Source organism: Balaenoptera musculus, chromosome 10 (genome assembly GCF_009873245.2).
Source record: "Balaenoptera musculus isolate JJ_BM4_2016_0621 chromosome 10, mBalMus1.pri.v3, whole genome shotgun sequence".
Taxonomy (NCBI): domain Eukaryota; kingdom Metazoa; phylum Chordata; class Mammalia; order Artiodactyla; family Balaenopteridae; genus Balaenoptera; species Balaenoptera musculus.
This window is the reverse complement of record NC_045794.1, coordinates 45,793,577-45,810,558: the sequence shown is the minus strand read 5'-3', so window position 1 is coordinate 45,810,558 and position 16,982 is coordinate 45,793,577. Positions and strand designations below refer to the sequence as shown.

The window sequence follows — 16,982 nt, the reverse complement described above, 5'->3', positions numbered from 1 at the left end:
TAGACTGTGTACAGCCCCAGCCCATACCTCCCATCCCTGGGGTATTCCAGGGGGCTATGGCTCCTCCTCCTGACTTCTTGTGGGGATGGAAACCCCTTAGGAAATGTGGATCTGTGATTCCGCACTCCTTAAGCACTAGAGTTGAGGAACTGTGTCTCCCCAGGCAGGGATCCCAAAAAGACACTCATGTTGCCCACAGCCATGTTGGGGGTCCCAGAAGGAGGTGGGGTATGTTCAGAGCTGTCCCTCTGATCATGGGAGGGGGGAGGACTCAGCCCCTGGGGCTCATCCAGAATAGCCACAAAGTCCAGCTGAGTGTTGTCGAGATCAAGAGAGTCCAGAGGGTTACACACCTGCCCTTCAGGAGGAGGGTACAAGGCTGGGCCCCCTCCCAGCCTGCCCACCTCAGGATGGCCACAGCTAGGGTTGGTGCCCCCTGCCTTGAGGGGCCCATAGCAAGTGGGTAGTGGAGGCAGAAGTCGGGGTGGTGCTGCTGCCCTATGGGAAGCTTTGTTTGCCCCTACTGCAAAATTTTCATGGCATGGTGAAGGGGTAGGATAGGAGCCTGACTTGTGATTGGGCAAGTTAGGTGCAAAGCCAGGTCCATATGTGGCCACTTGTGCCTTGGCAGGGCTCAGGCTAACCTGGGAACCCCCCAGAAACTTGGGACTCTGGTAGAGAGGGTCCTGGACTGGGGGATCTCCCCTGCCCCCTCCCTCCCACAGCAGCTCCTGTTGAGACTGGACATAATTACACACAAGCTGTGCCTTGAGCTGTCCTGTAGAATGAGTAGGGGACTCAAAATCCAGGCTGGGCCTGGGTTCTGAAGGAAGATAATCAGGAGGTGGCTGGGTATAGTTGCCTGACTGGGGATACTGGGGAGGGGGAGGCTGGGAGTAGTGGGAGAATAGAGGCTGTGAGCGTGGAGGCCCCTCACTGGGGTGGGCATTGAGGCAGGGTGCCAGTCCTGTGGAGTCAGAACCCACTGGACACCCCTGTTCCGGCTTCACCTGCACTTGTCCATAATGTTCAAGACGAGGACACTGGCCATAGGCTCCAGCTGGAGGCTTGGGGCCTGGGTACAGCCCAGAGTGGGAAGGGAACTCACCCCATGTTTCTGGGGTGGGTTCAGGATAGGAGACCTGCTGGGGACAGGGGTTGGGGCCGTAGTTGGTAGGTGGACCAGGCCCAAGAGGCAGGGAGCCTGGACCTCTAGCTCCATAAGGTTCAGCTGCTGCCCCCTCAGGTCCCGCATATCCCAGAGTATCAGCAGGCGGGAAGTCCATATAGGGGTTCAGACCACTGCCCATCACGGAGGTCCCAACCTCTGGCTCCTCCCGTAGCCCTCTGGTATCCATGGCGACATTCTCAGTGATGCTGGGGGGCTGTGGTGAGTAGACAGAGGTTGGGAGTTGGGGATCAAAGTTCCGTCCTCCTCCTGCCACTGTGGGGGGTGTGTGGACACAACCCAAGCTCTTGAACCGCTGGACTCTGGCTGGGGCAGGGCGGTCAGCAGACCGGGCTGGGTCACTGGCCCTCCGGGTGACCCCTACATTGGGGTTGTATCCTGGATACTCGGCTCGGCTTCTCCAGGGAGGTGCAGGAAGACCCCCCATCCGATCCAGGCTGGGTGCTGCAGTGGGTGGGGTACCACCTCCCCTGGCTGAAGCATATCTTGCCCGGAGCAGGTAGTGCTGGGCAGGCGTGAGGCCAGGCAGAGAGCATGCCCCGTTCTCTGGTGGTGAACCAGGGGGGAAAGGGGAAGCCAGGGAGGAGCGGCGGCTGACAGTATAGGCTGAGCTGACGCTGCTGGAGCTGCTGCTGCGGCGGTCAAGAGATACTGGGGGGCCCAGACGGCGAGACCCAGGAGTGCCTGCAAGTGATAGGTAGAAAAGGCAGGGTGGCCAGGGAGCCCTCTGAATCTCACCCTGCCTCCCCCAAGGGACAGCCTTGTCCTGGAATCCCAAGGAAGGCTCCTTAACTCTAACCACTCAGTTTTGTCTCCTCCTTCACCCATGCCCTTTCTGCTTCTGAGTCACCAGGGATTCAGGGTCGCTGTGAACAGTCCTACAGGTTGTACACTGCACAATCCTAGGGGACAGCATTTGCATCGTAGACTTTGTATATCGCAACAATTTTCTGATAGATGGAAGGAAAGCGTCCTGAGGAAGGAGGACGTTTTTCTAATTGTACAAAGGAGCTGTATAGCAGCCCTGAAGGGTGAAGTCCTCCTTCCAACCCCAGAGAAGGTCCAGATCCCAGCCTAGCAACCACCCCCAATACCCATCTCTCACCGGTGTGGGTCAAGCTGGGCAGTTTGAGGCCCCGGGGCCCTATCGGTCGGAATTGGTGTAGCTGGTCCAGCCTAAGGTTCTCAAGGCGGCGAAGAGTAGACAGACCAGTGCCAGCAATGCAAGGCCCCTCGTCCAAGCTGGACAGGTCCTCGGTGCTGCCCCCTGCATTTCCAGTCATTTCCACACCACTGTCTGTATTGGCTGCGCTGCCTGCTGGGGAGTGGTCACTGCTGCAGGATGACTGGGCCCCAGGGCTTGGCTGTGGCTTCTGTGGGGAAGATGAGAGCTAAGGGTGGCACCCATCCCCCTTCCCCACAGTTCCCTGAACTTGGTGAGTGGCTAAAGCCTGTGTCCCAGTGACTGCTTAAGGGTATAGAGAGGGCTGAGCAAGTGAAAGACAAGGGCAAACTGGAGAAAAGGTGATGAGAAGAGCCTAGACTACCTTGACTCAAATTTGGGCTCCATGACCTTGAACAATTTCTCTATGCCTGAGTTTCCTTATCTGAAAATGGGGAGAGTAAGTTCCTTTCTCATGAAGTTGTTGTGAGGAGTATGTGAAATTATACAGGCACAAGGCCTAAAATAATATACTAATTCCTATATATGAGTTTGTTGAACCCATTAAATAATTAATTACACGAAAATCCCTAGGTTTGAGGTAGCCCAAGGAGCAAAACTTGGATAAGAGACTGGGGGACCGGCCACAGAAGAGAGATTTGCACGGGAGGCGATGGACCAGTTGGGAGGGGACTAGAAAGATGTCGGCAGGGCAGGCGGGGGTGTGGAGGCAGGGGGTTGCCTCACCATGGCACCCTCTGGCACAGTCAGTCTGCTCTCCTCCCTGATGGGGCCTCCGTCCCGCTCCCTCTTGGGCTCCACTGTGGAAAGAGCCGGTGCCCGGGGCAGGGGGCCATCTCCTCGGTGCCGCTTGGTCACGTGGGCGTCAGGACCATGCACTGTCTTGACATGTTTCCGGAGCGAGCTGGGATCTGTGTAACGTTTGGTGCAGCCAGGGAGCTTACACACATAGGGCTTCTGTTGAATGGAGAGTGAAGACAGCAGGCAAAAGGATCAAAGCGGGAGAATGCAAAAGAAATGGGAAAAAGTGGTGGTAAGTGAGGATGAGGGGGGTCAGGGAGGAATGCATAGCACCCAAGGAAATAAGGAGAGTAGGGCCCTTGGAGTAAAGGATGAAAGGATCAAGGGGAAGATTAGGAAAACTGACAGCCCAGGCCTGGGAAAGATGAGGGGGTGAACCCAGGTCTGTGAGGCCTCATAAATTCAGGGGTTGAAGGGACCAGGGGTCTCTTTTAGTTAGAATGGGTCTATTTTAGTTTAGCCCTTTGGCTGGTTAGAGGTAGGGGGAGGGGTGGTAAGTGGAAATTCTTGGTTTCAGAAAGACCTTCTTCAGGTGAATTCTATGGGTCGGGGGTAGGGGGAACTCACCTCTGTGGAGTGGGTGCTGGGCTAAGGGATTTCTTATGGGGGAACCTCCCCAGTAGGTGGCTTCTTTAAGTGGGGAGGGTCTCTTGAGTGGGGCATTCACCTCATTGGAGTGGGTCCGATTCTGGTGCTTGGCTCGGTCACTGGCATTGCTGAAGGCTTTACTGCAGCCCTCGTGTTCACACATGTATGGCTTCTCACCCGTGTGTGACCGCAGGTGTGTCTTCAGATTTTCCAGGCGTGAGTATGACTTCCGGCACCCCTCAAACTAGGGGACATGGGGGTCAAAGGATTGCTCTCAGACAGAAGGACATGGAGGTTAGTGGAACCCTGAATCTCAAAAGGGACATACATCAGAGAATATAACTCAAGATGGGAGAGCACTGGGGCTTCAGAATTCCCAAAATTCAGGGACAAGGGCAGGCAAGAGCTGGGGGAACAGAAGCAGCTGGAGGCACTCGGCCTGCAGGGACATGGAGCTGAGGCAGCGAGCAGCCCCTGGTCAAACCAGGGCACGTCTCCTGCACGAGGAGCCCAGACTGTCTTAGGAGGGGTCATCCGGGGAGTGTGTGTCCTCAGTGCAGGGCTTCCCCATTAGGCAGAGTTGCAGGCCCGGTGCCTACGGCCCACTGTACTTCTAGGGGCCCACAAAAATGTTTTAATTTCTTTTAAAAACAAGGGGAAAAATTAGCTTTTAGGTCCAAGAAAGTGTTCTAATATATGATATCAATATGTTCATCTTCATACCAACCTAGTCATAAAATACAATTTTTGAATATTTGTTTATGGAGGAAGGGACCTATGAAGGCAAAAGTCAGATTGAGCCCTGCCTTGGTGGGGAGCCCCGATTTAGAAAGGAACCCTGAGCTTGCGGAGGGGGTGCCTCACCGTGCACTTATGTGGCTTCTCGCCTGTGTGTCTGCGCATGTGCACCACCAGCATGTACTGGGCTTTGAAGGGCCTCAGCTCCCTGGAGCAGCCCCCCCAATGGCACACAAACTCCTTCCGCTCTCCGTGGATGTGCTCGCTGTTGATGTGCTGAGGGAGAAGATGCAGAGGTTCTCTGAGGTTCCCTATGCCCCTGAGATCCACAACAGACCTTCCCTGGACCTCCCCACCCCACCATATCCCTCCATGGCTTCCCATCATGGGGGAAGAAGAGGCAGGAGGAACATCACAGCCCACAGCTCTGTTCTTCCGTTTCTAAAACAAAGTTACACCTCCTGAATTTCTGCCTACCCACTGGGCACCCAACCTCTGACCTCCTGCCCTTAGCCTGATTCCACCATGTCCCACCCAGAATGTCCTACAGGCTCCAGCCAGCATTCCTGTTACCCCCTGCGGCTCACATGCACCAGCTGCTCCTGGGAGTCGAACTCCTGACTGCAGCCGTCCCAGCGGCAGTCAGTCTCATACACAGAATCGTGCTCAGGCTTCTCCTCTCTCTCTAGGTCTTCCCGCCCATCCAGCATCCCCAGCAGGGGATCCTAGGGTAGGAGAGAAAATCCTAGTGTCACCTGGGTGACAGCTTTTGTTTCACTCAGGTTGCAGAGGTAAAGCTCCCCGCTCCCCCTTACCTGTGTGCCCGTGGAGTTGGGGCTGCACATATCACCTTCCAAGGGCTCCTCCGGGCACTTGCTAAGCAGCGCATCCAGCTCAGACTTCAGCTTCCCCAAGGGCAGAGGTGAGGATGGTGAAGGGAGAAGTGAGCAGGAGGAAGAGAGAGCCCAGCCAGGTCTTCCTGCCCTGACTGCCCCCACCCAAGCAGCGGGAACCCCTGGGTTGGGAAGAGACTTCCTCCTTAGACTGCACTGGTGAATGGGATGGGCGAAAGGTGGAATCTCATTTGGAAGAGACTGATTCAACCCCAAGAAGTGAACCCCGGCAGCCATACCCCTTAATTTTTCTGGCACTGAAAACTTTTACGTCCTCTGTTCTTCATTCACCTTTCCCCTAAAAAGTCTACCACCCACCCACCCTGAACTGAGGGAAATCAGGTGACAATATGAGGACTCTCACCTGGCAAGTTGAGAGGGGTCCCCGGGACTGAGGATGTGGCATCATCCCACCCTGGGTGGGGTCATGGGGACCACAGGGCTGGACCCCGAAGGAAGGCGAGGTCCCTTTTTGGTGATTCATCTGGGGTGAGAATCCCAGAGATGGGCTGAGGAGGAGGAGGAGGAGAGGCAGTTACTTAGGACTATCATCTCAGAAAGCCTCAGGAGTTCTTGAGCTCTTTGGAGGGTTTCTGGAAGACGGTATGGGAAGTGGTTGAGGCAGTCCCGGGGAAGTACTGAGGAGGGCTTCCACGCCTTTGAAGTGATAAGGATTCAAATAGGGTCAGGTGGTTTGGAGGGCTTGAGGCTTTTAATGGGGTTTGGTAGGGCCTTTAGGGGCCTCTTAGCCCGAGGCTGTCTGCACCTCATGGTGCCGATGGAGAGGTGACCATAGGAGCCCCCCGGAGATGCACAGCGTGAGTTGATGAAGGCCACGAGGGAGCTGGGTGAGGTGCGGATAACTGTCTGCAGGTCCAGGCTGGCGTCTGACAGAGGTGAGATGGAGAGAGCCCGCTTCTTGGTCAATTTGACTGCACTCCGGGGAGGAGGAAACAGTGGGGCTGGGGCAGGAAACAGGGGAGATAGATACGGTAAAGGAGCATGTCCCCCATGCATGCAGCCCATGGGTCCTGACTCTCAGCCAAAAGAAATGACACCAGACTCTGCCCTGTTGACCCCATCTGTGACCTCCTGATCATGCTCTGATTCCTTGATCCCATCTCCAAGCATTTCCTCTTCCAAAGTAGATGCCCTGCCCTCCAACTTTCTCCCTCAGGACAAGTCCCAAAGAGGCAGAAAGGAAAGAGATGTTGCCCGAAGCCTCACCCTCCGTGCAGCTGCTGGTCTCTCTGGCTGGCCCGTAACTGTGGGGGCCGGACATGAGGGTGGCCTGGTGGCAGAAGGGCAGGCCAGGCAGTCCTAGAAAAGAGGTACAGCTGGAATGGGGGTTGGGAATGGAGGACACATAAGGTCTCACCTTGAAACCCCAGGTGAGGCCTGATCCCATATTCCAAGCCCCAGTGACATGGGGCCTCAGATCTTTTTGTATATGGGAAACTGGCATGGGGCCGGAGATAGATGAGGGATCCCTGGGACTGGGTGAGAGATCTACCAGTCCTCAAGGTCCGGGGATTGGTGTACGCACTGACCTTCTGTCCCCATGCTGGGGGCCGCCTGACTGGGGAGGGGCCGGAGACAGCAGGGCTCGCCATAGCTACTGACTGGCGGTGGGGTCATCGAGTTGAACATGGTGTCTCAGAGGAGAGTGTGGGGACACTGCAGGAGGGGAAGGGAGATCTGCAAGTTATAAAGGCAGGAGAGAAATATGGAAGGTCAGATAACTAACTCAGGTGCCGAACCCTGGGCAGAGCACCTCCAAGACATCTGCCATGGGAAATCAAGTTGAAATGAGCTTCCCCCAGCCAAGGGAGGGTAAGGAGAGAAGTCCCATAGAGGTAGAGACAATCTTGGGGATCTTTGTGGGAACCGGGTGGGAGCTTTGCCTGGGTGGGGTGTGTGTGTGTGTGTGTGTGTGTGTGTGTGTGTGTGTGTGTGTGTGTGTGTGTGTGTGTGTGTGTGCGTGTGTGTAGGGGGAGTGTTGTGGACTAATTGTGCCTGTGAGCTTCAGGTGATTTTATACCATGGGCCCTCTGTTTCATCTTGTTCTGACCATGGGCCAGCTTTGAGGGGTGGGATGGGGGAACTCAGGAGGAGGAGTAACTGACCTCAGGCACTGGGCTGGCTGCTCAGCCTGAGCCCCTCTCCCTTTCTTCATTTGTTGCTCGCTGCCTAGTGACAGCCCGTCTACAACCTCTCCAGTGTCCAGCAGAGGGAGCCCTCGCCACAGCCCAGAGAGGCTGACGGGACCAGGAGGGAGCCCAGATGATCTGTCCTTTCCTCTCTAAGGCAGAAAACTGTGTGGAAGGGGATAAAGTTTCTGAGGAGAGCCTCCAGGGTCTGTTGGGTACAAAGGATGGAAGCTGGTGTTATTCAGGGGTGGTTTGAATCTGGGCGTCCGCCTAACTCTTTTGGTCTGTTTTGGGGGAACAGGAAAGGGGCTGTGAGGGAAAACTTTGGGAGAAGACACAGACACAGACACAGACAGACACACACACACACAAACACACACAAGTCATCCATTAGAGAGGAGTAGTGAGGGAGAAGAGGGTGCCGCTGTCCGCTCTTCTCCTCAAACTCCAGTTTTTACTCCACCCCGGGTTTTCCGGTCTCCCGGGACTGAGGGTGGGGTGGGGCGGGGTAGGGTGGAGAGCGACAGGGAGCGGGCCGGCCGGCGCGGTGGGTGATCCCAGGATGCTGGGATTTAGGGTGAGGGCGGGGTAAGATGGGGAGCGGAACCCGGACCCCATGACCCAGCCTGAGCCCCGCAGCCTGGGCTTTACTCTTCCTAACTCCTCCTTTACCAGCGGAGATCCGGATCCTGCAACCAAGACCTCCCAACTCGACCTTGGCACTACTTTGGGGGGGGGGCACAGCTGCCTGGCAGCTGGATGGGGGGACACTTCTCCCGCCTCTTTCCTCTATGACTCACCCAGGGGAATGAGGCGGGGGCTATCTAACGACCCCCCAAAACTAAAGAGACTGCCCCAAACATGCCTACTCAGTCATCTTCCTGCCCCAGTGCCCAGCCATAGGGGAGGCCGAGATGGAAATTGGGCGACATCCCTCCTCACCCACGCGTGCCACAGCCCACCCACGTCTCCCCTTCACATTAGTGAAAGGAAGATTTCGCCAACTTTTCCAGCTTCACAAAATTAAGTTTTTCTGGGGTGTGGATGAGAGCGCAGGATGGGGCAGGGAGCTCCACGGTTCCCTTGCTGGAGCCCTGAATCATCCTCTGTGTCTCCTAATTTTCCGGAGTCCCCCCTCGCACCCCCGCTCCCCAACTCCCAGGAGTCGGCCCCGCCTCCCTTCTCCCGGTCCCGCCTTCCCCGCCCCCGTGCCTCCTCGGCCCACCCAAGTCGCCGCCGCAGGCTCTGGCTGCAGACGGCTCCGCTTCCCCCGCCCGCCCCGGGAGCCCAGTCGAGCGAGCCGCAGCGGAGTGGAGGGAGGGTGGACTGAGAGGCGGGACACATTCTTCCCTCCTCCCCTCAGTGCATCCAGAGAGCTGGCATTGGCGCCCGGGGCGGGGGGGGGGCACTGTTGGAGAGTGGGAGTCCCCTTGGTGGGGTGAGAAAGAAGAATCCAGAAACTACAGGGAGAGAAAGTGACTAGGGTAAATAAAATAAGGTGTGTCTGGGGAGGGGGAGGGGCCAGGACACCTTAGGTTCCTGGGTATCTCAGCTGGCTTCCCAAGGGTTAACCCCTCCAGACCCCCGGGAACCCCCTAGTGACGTCAAGGGCGGGGTCTGTGCCGCCTGGCAGGGGATGCCTGGGAGATAATGGGGTGGGTGTCTCTGGACCCCGCCCCCCAAGGAAAACCCACCCTTATTCCGGCCCTTACAACTCCCCCCCGGGAAACTGCGCTGCGTTCTCCCTCTACTGGACCGTAAAGACCTATCGTATGAAGACCCCAGTTCTCCAGCGCCCTAAAACCTTCAGTCCCCAGTGTCTATGGGATCCCCTTTCCCTAATCCTGTCCCCAAAGCTAGCTGCCCAGGACGGATTGTTTCGGGGTCATGGGGCCTGAAAGAGGCTTCAGAGCGGGGAGCAAGGGCAGGCAGGGTGGTCTGAGCCAGAGGAGGGGCCTCGGTCCCCAGCTCCCGTTTGGGAGGGGGGCCAACGGGGATGCACAGGCAGGCAGTGGCCAGTGGTCCCGCCCCATCCCAGTAGGGGTCTCCCTGTGGCTGGCCCCAGCTGCCCTGGTGGTCCTGAGGTCAGAGGGTCAAGACAAGGTCTCCTCAGCTCCTCCTTAGCACCCTGCCCACAGCCATTGGGACCCAGGAGTCCAAATTCCTTGGGGAGTCTTCCTAGGGCCTAAACTAGAGACTGACTCCACCAGCCCCCTTCCTACTCCAGAAGACAATTCTTTTTCCCCAAAATACATGCACCAGCAAGCACATCTGTCACAAGACAGGTCAGAGTTTTAAGCCCAGCCGCCCCCCAGTGGTTTTGTCACCTCACACACCCTATCTAGGAGTCTCTCCGTAGCTGTTCCCTCCTTTCAGAAACACTGATGTCTTCCTGCCCTGCGCTCACAATCACACCTGGAGTTCCCTCTCTACCACGCAGACCTCCAGCTAGCCGTCCTTCCAACCTCTTCATCCCAACCTCATTAAAGTGAGATGTTCCTAACATGTGGGAGAGGCGGAGACAAAGAGATCCACGGTTGCCTGAGACAGAGACACACAGACTGTCAGAAGGAAAAAAAAAAAATACAGAGAAAGGGAGATACATTTGAAAAAATTCTCCAAACTTTCTAATATCTTGTCCCAGGCTCTCCCACTCTTATTTTGCCTCTATGCCCTAGGTCTCCCGCCTTGGCTGGGCAGAGTCCCTCGCAAGTAGAGCATCCCCTCAGGTCCCTTCCCCCACCGCTCCCAGGTGGTCCCCCTCCTGCCCCCCTTCTCACCTCCGTCTGGGCGCAGGGCTCGGGATGCGCGGTCCAGGGCTGGAGTCTGGGCTGGGGGGTGTGCGGTGGGGAGGGGGGGGGCGGACAGGGCTACAGCAGCGCAGCCTCAGGGCCACCCCCACCCCCCAACCTGGCCCCCAGCCCTCCCGCCGGCCCAGCCCGCCGGGCCGCGAGCCGGGACCACCCGCGAGAAGCGCAAACTTTTTTTTCCCTTTTGCAAAAACTTTTTCTCGCTCTAGCCGCTGGCGCGCCGCCGCTCTTCCCGCTCGCCCCTCACCTCCCTCCTATTTCCCTCCCTCTTGCCGTTCTGGAGGATGAGGCGGGGTAGCTGGAAGCAAGAGAGGGGGTGCCGGGCTTATTGCACCCCCAGGACCCCCAGGATCCTCCCCCTCCCTTGAGGCACCCTATACTGCCTAACACCCCCCCCCCCGCGCTGAACACGCTGCTGGTAGTGGGCAGTAAATCCCGGCGTGGATCCCTGGATCGGCTGCCTACGAAGAGGCCCTGAATCAGAGCCAGAAAAAACAAATTGAGATATATATTGGGGGGCGGAGGGGTGACGAAAAAACTCACCCGAGAAAAATAATATTGGAAGTAGGGTCGTCGACTTTAGTTGGTGCTAACTGAGCATTCCATAACTATCCTGTAGTTTTTCTGCCGGCCTCACCCTTTGGATAGAACATGAAGGGGTTGGGACAGATTTGGGGTGGAAACAGGATTGGGACAGAGTTGGGTTGGGAGCCCTGGGCGGAAGGTGAGGGGTCCATGGAGTATAAAAGGGAGGAGCAGTGGCTGAGGCTCTGGGTGCAGGGCAGGGCCTGTGTTCACAAAGTTGCTAAGGAACCCTGAGACTGAAGCACTGTTCCCGGAGAACTCCTACTTTCCTTCATCTCGGAGTTTTGGAGACTGGGGCCACCTCTGCACCTCTACGCGTCCCTCTCTCTTTCTGCTCTTCAAGGCTGTCTGCTCCCTCTGCTGGTCTTTCTGGCACATGACACCTTCTTCGAGTCTGATTGGAGGCAGAGGAGACTGGGGGAGGTGAAGGAGTAGGAGGCTTAGGTCCCCCCACCAAAGCCCAGCTGGGAGCCCATGCAGGGGTTGCATAACCCCAAAGAAACAGAGGGGCACACCTGCAGAGACTGCTACTGCAGAGTGGTAGTGTCTGGTAGGGGAGTGCCCTGTCCATTTGGACTTGTGTTGCCATGGTTACCGGATGCGGGGGGGGGGGGGGGGGTAAGGGGCAGCTATTTTAATCTCTCTGAACTTTCTTTATGAGAAAGGGGAGAAGGCATGGTGGGGGAAAGGAGCCCCTTCTTTTTCTGTCACCCCTCAGATAGACCTCCCACATCCTAGCTCTGCTTCCAAGAACCACGCCTCCTTGGGTCTGGAGAGTCAGTCAGTTAACTGTTCAGTCTGAGGGTCAAGGGGAAAGGTGAAGCTAGGAAGAGGTCTGAGGTCTGACAAATATATGTATTAACTGTGGGAGGACAGATAAGTAGCCCTATTTTAGCTTCCCTCCCCCACATGACTTTGACCCAGACAGTTATACCTAGAGGGTCAGGCAAGATCAATGATAACTGGAGAAGAGACCTTACACATGCCCCTTCCAGGGAGCTCTTTTTTTTTTTTTTTTTTTTTAATTTATTTTTGGCTGTGTTGGGTCTTTGTTGCTGCTCTCGGGCTTTCTCTAGTTGCAGCGAGCAGGGGCTACTCTTCGTTGCAGTGCGCGGGCTTCTCATTGCGGTGGCTTCTCTTGTTGCAGAGCACAGGCTCTAAAGGCACGGGCTTCAGTAGTTGTAGCACACGGGCTCAGTAGTTGTGGCACACGGGCTTAGTTGCTCTGCGGCATGTGGGATCTTCCCGGACCCCACGGGATCAAACCCATGTCCCCTGCATTGGCAGGCAGATTCTTAACCACTGCGCCACCAGGGACGTCCCAGGGGAGCTCTTTTAGAGCACATTGCTTTCTCCTCCCCATCCAGGACTCTAGATCAGCAATTCTCAAACAATTTGGCTTCAGTGTCCCTTTACATTCTGAAAAATGACTGAGCTTTTGTTTACGTGATTTATATCAATTTACCATATTAGAAATTAAAACTGAAAAAAGTTTGTAACACAAGAATACACAAGCACACATCCCATTAACAAAGATGTCAGGAAGGTGATGTAATCACATGTCCTACAGCCTCTGGAAAACTCCACTGTAGGCTGTTGAGATATTGAAAATTAAAAAGGCAAATAACATCTTAGTTTTATTATGAAAATTGTTTTGACTACATGAAAGGGTCTCAGGGACCTCCTGGAGGTTCCCAGGCCACACTCTGAGAACCATTGCTCTGGACCATCATCCCAGCCCTTCTTCATGACTCACACTTGTTGATTTTTTTTCCCTCATTTTTATTAGGAAAGTATAAACATTTGCCTCCCTGATGGGTCCTGCCTCCCCCAAGAAAAACCAGAGAACTTTTCAGGCTCAGCACTCCTCTCTCTGGACTCCCATTTCTGGGGCTCTCCCAAACACCTCCCATCAGCCCCTTTCCCAGCTCCCTCTTGAGCCTCCCTTCAAGCACTTCCACAGCCCTTACACTTGGCCAGCCTGTTTCCCCCATCCCAAGCTCAATGGGCCCTTGGTCTGCTTCTTCCTTCCCTCACTTGAGGACTTTCTCTCCTCTGGAGAGACTAAGTGATTTTTCTCTGCCTTCTCCTTCCCACCCTCCCTCCCTCACCTCTGCCATCTTCTCAGATGGCTTAGGGTAGGAAATCATACTTTCTGGGTAGACTCCTTTAGAGGACACACTTTTCCCATCTCCCCACACATCAACCAGCCTGGAATGTGCCAGAGTCTGGACAAGAAAGTGCCCATTTGGGTCCCAGAGGGGTCAACCCAGTCATATTGCCAGGTGACCCACTGGATGAAGGTATGGATCAGGAATCTGACGCCTCCAGACACAGATGCCCTTTGCCTAGGAACCCCTAGCTTGATCTCTTCACTCCAAACCCCCAGGTACTCTTGCTAGCTGCAGCCACAGGCCTCTACCACCATATCTGGCACATCTGTCTTGACCACGTTGCCATCACGGTCAAGGTAGAGGAGAGAGAGAGGCCTTCGGGCAGTAGGGACACAGCAGGAAGTACCCAAGGGCCAAGGGTTGTTGGCCTTGAGGAGGCTGAAGACGGCAGAATGGAAGGAGGCAGCAATGCCTGGGCTGCCAGCCAGGTGCGGGGGACACTGCCCACTGCAGTAATTCAGCTGGTACCCCTCGGGCTGCAAGATCCAGTCCCGCCATCCCAGTTCCTGGAAGTCTACATAATGGTCTCGCCTACAACATAAGGGGGTCTCAGGCTCACAGCTGGGGGTCCTCCTCCTGGCCCGGCCTGCTCCAGGCTCTTTGGGCCGGGTCTTCAGCTCCAGGAAGGGCCGCTGCTCTCCCTCTGTGTCCAGGAGCTGCTGAGTTTGGGGGGCAGCTGTGCTGTTGCCTTCTAGGGGTCTGCAGTCCAGTTGGAGTTTCAAGACACCAGACTCCTCATGCCTCAAGCCACTAGAGGGCAGAGTCAGGGCGTGCCAGCCTGGGGTTGTCAGTTGGTGCTCAGCCAGGAGGACGTGGGACCCTCGGCGTCTCCTCCTAGGGCCCCATCGGAAAATCCTCAAGGAAAGAGTGCTGGGAAGGGTGGGGAGCACGTGCAGCCAGAGGCGAGCGTGGTACAGGTGGTGGGAGCGAGGAGTGGACAGGTAGAAGGTGAGCGTGGAGCTGCAGGTGGAGGTGGAGGAGTCTGCCGGGAAGATGGAGAAGGGATTGAGGAATGCGAGCGGAGATGATGCTGTCCCCTGAGACTCCCGCAAGCCCTGCCAGCCGTTCTCCCTAACTCCCACCTTTAGAAGAAGCAGGGACTCCGAGGCCAGTCCTGCTCCAACTCCTCCTCTTCCTCCTGTACTGCGCTCCCTCTGCTTCTGCTCTCGCTGTCATTCTCCCCTCCCTCCTCCCTTTCCCCCGCCCGCTCTCTGCCTGTCTCTCCCTCACCCACCTGTGATGGCAGCAAAGCTGATGACCTGCTCCCCATTCGCTGGAACCACACTTCCCCGCTGCAGTCTCCGGAGGGCTCTGGTCAGCGCTGCCTGGGGTGGAGGATGAGTTATTATGGGACGACGGGTCAGGTGTAGCCCCTCGAGGATCTGCTGCTTGGCTAGCTCAAGGACCAGAGCTCGTTCTGCTTGGGGTGCCAGTGTGGGGCCCCCACAGGAGGGACACACAGACCCTGCCCTCTGTGCCCACACCAGTGCCCACAGCAGCACCAGCTGGAGCTGGACATCAGAGAGCCCCATGTTCCTGGTGAATGGCCCTGGGTCAGGTCGGGAGCCTCGGATGGCAGTTGCTCCTTCTGTTGAGTCTGGTTGCGTGGAGGCCAATGAGGGCACGGCGGCAGCAGACAGCAGTGCCACACCTACCCTTGGCCAAGGGTAGAGCCACCTGTCTTCTGTTGCCTGGGACTCAGGAAGGCAGACAGTGGATGGTCCGATGGGTAGCTGTGTTCAGTGTAGTCTGCCACTTTGACCCTCACAGCTTATGTCTGGCTACTGACTGGGGCCTCTCTAGAGCCAGCAGCCTAGGGCTCCCTCACCTAGTGGTCAGCAGGCAGACCTACCCTCTGAGCCCCAGGATTGGCCAACTGTGCTGCCCATCAGGTCCCTGCAGGGGGTGGAGGTTCCCCCCTGGAGCTCAGGTTTCACCATCTGGCCCTGGTCACGGAGCTTGAGGCAGGGGTAGGGGGGTGGGGGGGCTATGTGGACACGCATGATGCAAGAAGGAGGATGATTTCACATGCTCAGTCCCCAAGGTCTGGGGCTCGGGGGAGGGAACTCCATATGAGCAAGGTGTGAAGGGCAGTTTCCCCCATACCTACAGTCTGTCTAGCTTGCCCATCCACCACTGCTGCAGCAGTTTCCATGAGGCAGCTGGGAATCCCAGTGGTTATTTCTCCGGGCTGGAAGGTGAACTCTGGTCTTTTTATTTCTAGCAATGGGGCTGGGACAGTGGTGAGAGGCTGGGGGTGGGAGGAACGGAGTCCTCTTGCCCAGGCCAAGGTGGCAGTGCCACGGGGCACAGAAGTCACCCCCTGACCTTGCCTGTGCTGACCGCCCAGAGTCCAGTTGGACTGGAGCACAGTGTGGACGAGGGCTGGAGCATTGGTGGGGAGTAGCACGTTACTGTGATGTCTGGGGAAACCTAGAGAGGTGGGGGTAGTGGTGATGCAATCTTACAGCAGGGCAGAGTCCATCAAGGATGGCAGAGGGGCATGGGAGTTGGAAGGGCCTGTCCCCAGCTGCTGGTTCTCTTTCAGGGCACTGTAAGAACTGCCTAGATTTGGGATATCCTAGAAGTGGTGCCAGCCTCTGTTCATGGTGGTGGGAAATGGAAGGTTTATGGACTTTTTTTTAAAAAATTAATTTATTTAATTTATTTATTTTTGGCTGCATTGGGTCTTCGTTGCTGCGCGCGGGCTTTCTCTAGTTGCGGCGAGCGGGGGCTACTCTTCGTTGCAGTTCAGGGGCTTCTCATTGCGGTGGCTTCTCTTGTTGCCAAGCACAGGCTCTAGGCACACGGGTTTGGTAGTTGTGGCGCACGGGCTTAGTTGCTGGGCGGCATGTGGCATCTTCCCAGACCAGGGCTCGAACCCGTGTGCCCTGCACTGGCAGGTGGATTCTCAACCACCGTGCCACCAGGAAGCCCAGGTTTATGGACTTTTAAGAACAAAACATGGCCAGTACAGCAACCTTAGTCCCAACCCCAGCCCTCCTTACCACACTGCTCACTGGCTTTAAATGGCCTAACCAAGGCCTCATGCCAGCCTTTCTCCTTATGCTCAAGTTTCTTCAAGAAGCTGGGAGGAAGTGAGTGTGATTTGGAAATGTGCCCCTATTCCAATTTATTAGTCTCCCCGCTATTCAGCCAGTGGGGGCTGTCAAGAGAGACTAGTAGATATGGCACAGGGGAAGAGAGGTGGCGCCTTGGGGGCTGGGGCTCAGTACCACCAGTGTCCACCATGTGGCAGTGCTGAGCCACTGGACAGCAGCAGGCTTGGCGCTGACCAGCTTCCCAGGGAAGGGGCTGCTCTGGGGAGTGAAGAGATTCAGAGCGCTTCCCAACCTCTCACTCTGGGGACCCTGCCTCTACACCAGAAGACAGAGAAGCTGGTCCCTCAGCTCTCTCCCCTCGCCACTGCTGGAGAGCAGAAGCTGTCGTCAGGACCACATCACTGCTAACTTCGGTTTGGTTTTGGATCTCATCGCTGCTGACATGTGGCAATGGAGCGTGGTGATGGGTGCCAGGCTCTTCCTAGAAACTTAGGGCACCTGTGGTGGGGAGGGGGACAATGAGACTTTTAGATGCTCCTCTCCACCTTAGGTCTTGAGTCATATTCAAGCCCATCTGTCCAGGGCTCTCCCCAGCTCCCAGCTCCCTCTCTATCGGTCAGGCTGGTGAGTGACAGCCCTCTACCCCCTGGGGTCTGGACCACAGAACTGCAAAGCAAAGGTTTCTGCCCATGGTGCTGTCTCAGAGGGCTTACCTGTGGGTGAGCCTGAGTCAAGTGAAGCAACAGGAAGTGGCTGCAGGAGTCATTGACCCCATCTCTCCCCTCCCGTCTGTGTCAGATGCCCCCAAT

General features: G+C 56.4%; 2 protein-coding genes across 2 annotated transcripts; both read right to left on the bottom strand.

Moving 5' to 3' along the window:
• Window positions 1-32: 32 nt before the first annotated feature.
• On the bottom strand, window positions 33-10,393 carry GLI1 (GLI family zinc finger 1). The gene is made up of 12 exons (XM_036866186.1): window positions 10,323-10,393; window positions 6,943-7,069; window positions 6,620-6,712; window positions 6,159-6,354; window positions 5,757-5,901; window positions 5,315-5,404; window positions 5,087-5,224; window positions 4,626-4,775; window positions 3,841-4,005; window positions 3,099-3,329; window positions 2,295-2,562; window positions 33-1,873 (listed from the first exon to the last, which is right to left on the bottom strand). Exons 2-12 carry the CDS (start codon window positions 7,040-7,042, stop codon window positions 129-131), a joined length of 3,321 nt encoding a protein of 1,106 aa, XP_036722081.1. The 5' UTR covers window positions 7,043-7,069; window positions 10,323-10,393; the 3' UTR covers window positions 33-128.
• Window positions 10,394-13,081: 2,688 nt separating this feature from the next.
• On the bottom strand, window positions 13,082-14,912 carry INHBE (inhibin subunit beta E). The gene is made up of 2 exons (XM_036866576.1): window positions 14,346-14,912; window positions 13,082-14,093 (listed from the first exon to the last, which is right to left on the bottom strand). Exons 1-2 carry the CDS (start codon window positions 14,641-14,643, stop codon window positions 13,336-13,338), a joined length of 1,056 nt encoding a protein of 351 aa, XP_036722471.1. The 5' UTR covers window positions 14,644-14,912; the 3' UTR covers window positions 13,082-13,335.
• Between the last annotated feature and the right edge of the window lie 2,070 nt (window positions 14,913-16,982).